Source organism: Rattus norvegicus, chromosome 10 (genome assembly GCF_036323735.1).
Source record: "Rattus norvegicus strain BN/NHsdMcwi chromosome 10, GRCr8, whole genome shotgun sequence".
NCBI classification, from domain to species: Eukaryota; Metazoa; Chordata; class Mammalia; order Rodentia; family Muridae; genus Rattus; species Rattus norvegicus.
In genome coordinates this window covers 20,187,356-20,195,882 of record NC_086028.1, presented here as the reverse complement: position 1 = coordinate 20,195,882, position 8,527 = coordinate 20,187,356, and the positions used below count along the sequence as shown (strand labels likewise).

General features: G+C 47.6%; 1 protein-coding gene and 1 long non-coding RNA gene across 2 annotated transcripts in view; both read right to left on the bottom strand.

Annotated features, from left to right (window-relative positions):
- Nucleotides 1-7,475, bottom strand: part of LOC134480775 (uncharacterized) — a 55,023-nt gene extending 47,548 nt beyond the window's left edge. The window contains exon 1 of the long non-coding RNA XR_010055585.1: nucleotides 53-7,475. This is a non-coding gene — a long non-coding RNA (uncharacterized LOC134480775). The remainder of the gene's footprint in view (nucleotides 1-52) is intronic.
- Slit3 (slit guidance ligand 3) overlaps nucleotides 1-8,527 on the bottom strand; it is a 584,776-nt gene that overhangs the window by 464,822 nt on the left and 111,427 nt on the right. The window contains 1 exon segment of the mRNA NM_031321.1: nucleotides 7,485-7,556. Coding sequence (NP_112611.1) covers nucleotides 7,485-7,556 — 72 coding nt within the window.

Genomic DNA, 8,527 nt, shown 5'->3' with positions numbered 1-8,527 from the left:
CTATCCACATAGAAAACCCAGGAGTGACATGATACCCACTCACATTCATGACCTATCCACACATGTGATAGGGAAACATGTCTTAATGTTTCACAAACCAAAGAGAAGACCCTGCTTCCTACAGTGTGGAACTTGGGGTCAATACAAGGGGGAAGCAGTTGGGGAACTTATGTCGGTTGTCTGTGAGCTCTGCTTGGCCAAGCCCTTGGAGAGCACGACCTTGCAACTCCCACCTCAATAGCCATAGGTTATCCAAAAAGACAATACCTCATCCAGTCCTCTTTAGACATGGCACTGAACCCCAGAGAGGCAACAGAGCACGCAAGGACCACCCAGGGCTCTTCGTTCAAGGCTCCAGATAAGAGCCAATGCCAGCACCCTCCCCATCCTGACCACCATCCCAGCAGGCTGGCTTCCCACTGGGGTCCTGTTGTTTCACTGCATCAGGTAGGAGCCCTGTTGGAAAGCTGGCTAGTGTGCCTTTTGTTTTCTCCACTGGGTTTTTCACTTTTACAGCACTATTTTACAGCAGAGTTTAATAGAGACACGTACCGCATGGAGCTGTGTTTTAAAGTTGAATGAGAAAATGGAAGAATAAGGCAGTTGCAGAAGGCTTGGTGAGCTGCAGACGGTACTGCAGAGAGGATCAGGCTCTGGTCAGCCAGCCAGGCAGGGCTCAGGGCTAGCCTCTGGATGATTCCCAGGAGTCAGTCAGTACTCACCAAGCCACCCCCAGGCAACTGGCACTTCCCTTACTGAACCTCTCCGAACCCCAGTACAGACAGTCTGGTTAGGAATCTGAGCCCGGAGATCAAGGAAGCTTGGTTTTGAATTCTGGATCTACTAGTGACTGGCACCATGACAGGAGAAGAAGCTGCCACAGAGGCAGCACAGGGACTCCGGTTAGCTCCCTGGACATCTCTGTATTGTTTTCAGATGCCTGGGGATTAACTTCCCAAGCCTCTTGTGATTCCATTGGAGTGACACTGGGTTTAACCTCAGTGTCGTGTTTTCAACACTGTCAAACAGCTCAGTGAACTCAGAGGAGAATAATCAGGGCCCTTGTCACCCCATGCGACTGCGTGAATAGCTTCCATTACCTAGTAATAAACATGGTACACATGGATCCAGGACAGGTAACTGGGCAGTACCCCCCTAACCCCAACCTGCTCAACCTCCAAGGCCAACCCCTCAACCTGTCCAAAGCTGTCCCATCTGGGGAAATTTGGGTCTTGTAAGCGTTCTTTCATCCTACCCAATGTTCCTTCGAGAGAATTTTGGACATTATTATCTGCTTAGCATTTGGTAGATGAAACCCCTACCCTACCTCAACTGTGTAAAAGCAAAGGCTGAACGTTCGTGCAGGAATGAGAAATCAGTATCTCCCAGGTCGTAAAACAAGCCACCGTGTCACCCCGTCCTCTGTATAATAGAACCATGATCAGAGGGGCAAGGCAACTTGTGAGCAGCAGAACCAACAGGAGCCAGATCTCCCCGATCTACATGTATTGCTTATCCAGCCCTCTTGGGACGCTGGAGCCTGGGCTGTTTCCTAGATGCTAAAGAGCTCACACCACTGACCCCAGAGCACAGCCGGTGCACTGCTCCATTCTCTAGCTAGCAAGAGTTAACGGCAAGCCTTTCACTGTGCAACTACTACATGCCGTATTCAACGCTTCCTGGTGTCCATTTGTCCCCACAACACCCCAGAGACATTGGCTTATTACTAGCTCCTTTTCTGATGATGATCTGAGACAGAGGGGCTAAGCTCAAGTCCTGAGCATATTCTCTCTCTCTCTCTTTCTCTCTCTTCCTCCTCCTCCTCTTCCTCCTCCTCCTCCTCCTCCTCCTCCTCCCCCCCCGCCCCCGTGCATCAGCTCACTAGGAATCCCAGACAAATCAGATGCATAGTTTCGACTCCTGGTCCTTCTGCCAGGACGCTAAGACCTCAGATACACTTAGCACCTGAGGTGGAGTCCTTGCTGGTAGTGTGTAGACTACAGCAGAGGGATCCCCGAGCCATGTCCCTCATACTCAAGAGCAGACTTGAGGGGAGATAAGCAGTGTAAGGGTGCTGGATCTGTGAGCAGACAGAGGTCAGTGACCAGCAAAGGCCTGGAAGAAACATTGAGACATGTGACGGTCCATTGTCTCCCTGAGACAAAACTGAGGAGATCTTCAACTCTCCATAGCTGGAGGGCCAGGCAGTATGTGACGGTAGAAAAACGTTAAGGGCTTAGCAGAACCACAGGTGGGCCCTGATTCCTGTCTTAGTTCAGGTGTTGCTACTGTAATGAAACACCAGGACTCGGAAAAAGGAAAAAGAAAAAAAAGGAAGAAAGAAAAAAGCAAGTTGGAAAGAAACGGGTTTGTTTGGCTTATCCTTCCACAGAACTGTTCACAACAGTGGATGGAAGTCAGGACAGAAATTCAAACAGCCAGAACCTGGAGGCAGGAGCTGACCCAGAGGCCATGGAGGGATGCTGCTTACTGGCCTGCTCCACTAGCTTCCTCAGCCTGCTTTCCTATAAAACTCATTATCAACCCCACCCCAGGGATGGTACCACCCACAATGGGCTGGGTCTTCCCCCATCTATAGAATTAAGAAAACGCCCTGTAGCTGGATCTTTAGAGGCATTTTTTTCAGTTGAAGTTCCCTCCTTCCAAATTACTAGCTTGTGTTGAGTTGACACAAAACTATCCAGCAGAGCCCGCATTCCATGCATGGTTCTTCCTCTTTCTCTCTGACCCCTCAGGATGAGGTTGTGTTTTTCTGTGTGCTCCAGACATGGCTGGCCGAGCGGCCATAGATCCAAAATAAGGAGGCTGGTCTGTTATGGATTGGGATCTCCAAAACTGAGCGTACAGGGGCCTTTTGTTTTTAAGTTGATGATGCCAGGAATGGAAAACTAGCACATTTTCCACTTTTCAGGCTGTAGAAGCAGATTTGACACTGGTTTGTCATTCAGACTGGTGTGAAGATTCGAACTGAACACGGGGGCCGGGGAGGGGCTGCAGCTTACCACGGCTATGCAGAGGTAATTTGACTGCTCCGAGCTTTACTTGCCCATGAAGTGGGAACGGTGACGGACTTAGGAACAAGCTCACGGAAATGGAGAAAAGTGGCCTCTGGATTTGAGTTATCCAGAGTTAGATGTGGCTTCTACCAGAACCATGCCAGGCAAGCTCATGTACCGCTTTGAGCCTCGCCTTTGATGCACTCCCACAGAACAACACTAACCAGGGTACAAACCCCAGCACCTACCCAGCAGAGCTGTCAGGACACCCAAATGAGTGGCACTCAGTGCTAGCTGGTTCTGTTATCTTAAAGCGTTATTACAAGGAACTGAAGCACTCATATGTGTGATAAACTTGTGGGCACCTGTTGTTATCCAGGGGCATTTCTTACCGTGTCTTCTCCTTCGATCACCGTCTATGGAGAACCTGTTGTCCAAACAAGTGGGATGAATGTGTGACAACACTTGGTTGATCATGTGACCATGCCTGGTTGATCAGAGGACACTGTCACCTTAGCAGTGATCCTCTGTTTAGACAGCCCTGTGAGTGAGCTGAGGAACCGCGGCCCATTCGGTCCTTTTCCACCAGAATTCTTAGAGTTCCCCAGAGCTGAGAGATTAGAGCACTGTGAGTTTTCTGCTGTGACTCACAGCTGTGCCCACTGTTTCAAGGGATGCAACATGAAGTCTCTATGACATCGCCTGGGCCCTGCCTCCAGTTGTTCCCAAAGTCTTTACTACTACTGGACTCTTCTCAGTTACAGGATCTGATAGATTTCCTCTTTGGGGTCAGTTGGCTCCAGTCTCGTTTCTGGTCCTCATTAGTCGGAAGTATTACTAACAGAGCATAGGCCGTCAATAGTAACCACTTCCCTTTTTTACCTCTATGTTAAATATTTCTTCTTGTTCCAACACTGCCTTTCCAAGAGATATGTGTTGTGGTTCGAATGTGAAATGTCTTCCTTCCATAGGCAGATTTTTAAACACAGATTTTAGCCTCAAATGGTGATGTTGTTTCAGAAGGCTATGGAACCTTTAGGGGGCAGAGCTTCTCCAGAAGAAGGAAGTCACTGAGGTGGTTCAGGAACTGAGGTATTTATAGCCTAATCCTCTAAATGGGACCAGCAGCCTCTTCTTCCCGTCGCCCAACCTTCCCTGTCATGACAGACTGTATCCCTTTACACTGTAAGTCAAAATAAAGTCTTTCTTCCCTCAAGTTGCTTCTTGTCAGGTAGTCAGTCATAGCGACGAGAAAGGTTAACCCACTTAAAAAAAATTCCTTAATTCCTTGAAGTTGGGTGAAGGAGGAGGATCTGGGCTCAGTTTAAGAGGGAGAGTTGGGGCTGGATGTGATCAAAGAGGGGCATGCATGAAATTCTCAAAGAATGTATAAAAATATCCTCTGGATGAACACTGGATGTGAGGAAGTTTGGCTCTAGACTCAATAATGAGAGCAACAGCCAGAAGTGCGGCTGTCTCCCAGGGCCGGCCTCAGACCAGTTGGCTTCGGGATCCACACTGAGGCTGCCTCCCCAGGGAACTGGCTGTCTGCGCCTCCTGAGAGGCGGAGTTCTATTCCAGCAGAGCCGATGGCATATGTATATGCACCCATGATTGCACATTTATTGATTTTCTAATTTGTACCCTGCTAACTTCCAAAAAGCCCCCGGAGTGGCTGACAAAATAAGACAAAGACATAATGTAGTCATTAAGGAAAATCAAAGATCAAGCCCAAAGAGAAAAGGCAATGGCTGATTATCGCTCCAACCTGGGTTACTATAGTTGCGCATATATATATCAGCCTTTGGCAATCAGTCAGAATGTGTCAAGGTCGGGCTCAAGGAGAGCTAAGTATCCTTCAGATCCTCTGCTCTGTCCTCAGCGCAAAAAGCTAGGTTATCATAGGCAGCCAAAGAAAGATACTGGATGGATGGATGGATGGATGGATGGATGGATGGATGGATGATGGATGGATAGTGAATAAAAGACTCAAACCTCTCTGAGATCACTGTTTGAATCCTTTGGCCCATACCATTCACAGATCTGACCTACTCAGTTAGCCATCACTGTCTGAGCACCTATCTGTGCCAACCTTTGTGCCTGGCCAAAGCCTTGCAGAAGGATGATCACCCAACAAGTTGAACATGGCTCCTGCCTTAGCAGCTGCAGCTCTCTGGCTTGAGGCAGAGGTTTTGGTATGAGTTTATCTCAATGCTCACTGAAACTTCAAATTCCACCCCCCAGCACCGCCCCCCCCTTCTGGAGCTGAGATTGTAAAGACAAAAGCTTCAGAAGGAATTACAGTTATTATGGCCCTTCTGTCTTCTAGCGCTCTCAAGTCTAGGATGCATACGTTATACTGTTATACTATTATCTCGCTCTGAGTCTTCACAGTTCTCCTGACAGGCTGGGACAAGGGAGGAGAGGCAGCCCTGTCTACTGATGAAGACAGTTAGGCACAGAAAGGAAAGGGACTTTCCAAACTCTGCTAGAAAAGGGCAATGAAAACAGAACCCAGTGCTGTCCAGATCCTGGACCCTACAGTTCCCATCCCAGATACTGGTTAACAACACCTGAAACCTCTCTGTTCTGGTTCAGGACTCCTGGCACAAAATGGGCATTGCCTGGTGGTTTAGGGAGACATCTGTGAATAGGAAAGCAGCCCAGCTGACACTTAAAGCGATCGAGTCCTCAGATCTCAATTCCACTCCCTCAAAGCCACCAGCAGCTGCAGGACCCAGTCTCTCCTTCCATCCAGAATCTAATGTTGAGCTGAGCAGCATATGCCTGCAGTACCTGGTAAAGGTGGCATGAAAGAGCAATGAAGTCCTGGGGCGAGGGGGACACATGGCTACTTGGGGAGCACTGGACGGGTGCCTGTTAGGTCCTCCTCTGTGGGGTACAACATCCAGATTGGAAATTCTAGGAAAGAAATCTCTCCACTGAGCATGCACAGACCTTTCTGGTTAGCATGTCTAATACATAAAACACACGGCATTTCTAACACAGAAAACGCATTTACACAGTATTTCTATTGTATTAAGGGCGACGCGTGCAAGGAATGACTGAAGTGCAGGGGGAGTTGTATGTAGCTATTTAGATACAAACATCTCCCCAGGCGGCTGGGGATTTAGTTATCCATTAGAGTCCGGGGATTAAAGGCTGCAAGGATAGTGATGCACACAGGAAGGGGGATGTCAAAAACCAGGGCGGTCCGTGGAGGATCCATGGCTTGTGGAGCTCTGATTGGCAACCAGACTGAACATTTCCTCCAGCCACAGGCTCTTCCAGGTGGATGCAGATTAAAAGGGAGGTCACTTCCTGTCTTACATTTAGCCAAGTCAGCTGACTAGGTGAACGAGAAAACCAAAGAGCCTGCAAGAAGAGACCATGGATGGAATACATGTGTGTCCTTCAGAAAGCAAACAGAGCCACTGCTCTACTGAACATCACATAGTACAGGCATTGTTCTTGCCCCTTGAAAACTCATTTACATGCATGGTGCGTGTGTGCGTGTGTTCGTGCGAGTGTCTGTGTGTGTGTGTGTGTGTGTGTGTGTATGTGTGTGTGTGTTTATACCCACATACATACATAAATATGTATCCCCTAACTCAGGGCTTAAGTGCACACAGAGACATGTGTTTCCTATTTTCCAGTTTATTCCAGTCTGCATGCACTGTTTGATTGCATAAGTAGGCATTAAACCCAGCCATGGGGAAGGAGACTGGTGGCCATAACATGAGAGCCTCCCAGTAATGCCAGTGTCTTCTGAGTCAGGCTATGAATCCTCCTGCTTGTCAGACACTGTGCTGGTGCATTCAGAGGATCCTTGGGCAGCACAGTTCACCCGTCATCCACTGCTAGAGGGATTTCAAGTTCACGGTCAATAACTGGCACTTGCAGAGCTCACCCATAATCCACAAGTCACAGTCTCTACCACAGTTTGTACCTCCGGTTCCCAAGCTCTTAGGCTGTCACAGTGAATATATTCCCAGAAGCATGGCCACCCAAACCTTTCTGGAAAATAATGTGAAAATCAACTTTTTTTTTTCTTCATTTTTTTTTCATCAAATGACAGATCTGGAGACCCAGAGTTCCTGGACTGCCAATGGCAAGAAGTGAACAATGGGGTATCAAGGCAGTGAGCTTAGTCCAGACTAAGAATGCACACAGCACCTTCCAACTAATAGGGTCACCGTACAGGGAACTTCCATGTGGAAAGTTCAGGCCCAATGGACAAGTCACCTCCTTCTTCGTAAGGGGAAAAACATCCACAACCACATAGTGCTAGTTTTCACTGGTCCATAAAGCCACCCAGCTCTGACAGACGGAACAAGAAGTCAGACTTTGCCCCCCACCCCCAAGCTCCATATGGCATAAATGCTATACATAGCAACAACCACAATGTCCATGAGACCAAAGCCAGGCAAGAATACAAGGGAGAGAATAAAAGTGAATGCTACTCACAGTCTGGTGAGCTTCGGGGTGCTCTGGAAAAGTAATTCTGGAAGGACCTGGAGCTTGTTCTTGTTCAGACGTCTGTTGGGGAAAGGATGAATGGAAAGATGTCAAAGGAACGACAAGTGTGTAGAGTGTATACACAGACATTGCTTTGATCAATCGACCCATCCCCAGGCATTAAGAGACTTTCTAGATCTCTCAGCATGGAATGCTCAACACACAGAAGGCACATAGACCATTATAACAGAGGTTATAGTCAGGCTGAAAATAGCAATGCCTATCGGTCAAACCAAGCCCATTGGCTGTGCCTCCTCTCCTTGGTCACAAGTCAGGGACAGACATCACTCATGGGTGACAACTTTCTTTCCCATGGATTCCAGAGAACACTTTTGGGCTTTTCACAGCATAAATTAAATATCAGAGAAAATGTTCCAAGTCTTAAATAATGGTGGGGATCAGAGCAGATGGCAGTTGCCATAGGAACAGAAAAGAGGGCAAGTCATATCATTATGGGTTGAAGGATCCAAAAACCAATCTCTGTCATGGGGGCTCTTGGGAGCACAGCAGAGCTGTATTGTGACATTCATGGGTCCTTGGCCCTTTGGCTTTTATGAGATGCTTTGTCCATGAGAATTTTTACATGTTATATCTGTATAAATATAAAAATGAGCACACTGTACATCTATTGAAAGCCTTCATTTCAACCTAAAAGTTTATTTTGTTCTGAGCTCAAAGCAATTAAGACATATTTATGGGATGTGACAATGTGGTGGGTTTTTCTCCCTGCAGCTAATAGAGAATTTGGTCCTAAATAGGTGTCCAAACTCTAGGCACAAAGTATGGCTTGCAGTAAAACTCGGCCCTGTAGTGCTAGATCATACTAGGTGGTTGCCAACAGAGCTGTTAGGGTCTGAATCTGCAATGTCCTGGTTCTCCAGTGTTGGTGCTATTTGGATATTCTGTAGAACTTTTAGGGGTGGGGTCTAGCTGGTAGAAATATATCATTAGGAAAGGGCCTTTGAAGGTTCCAATGTTCTCTTGGCCTTCTG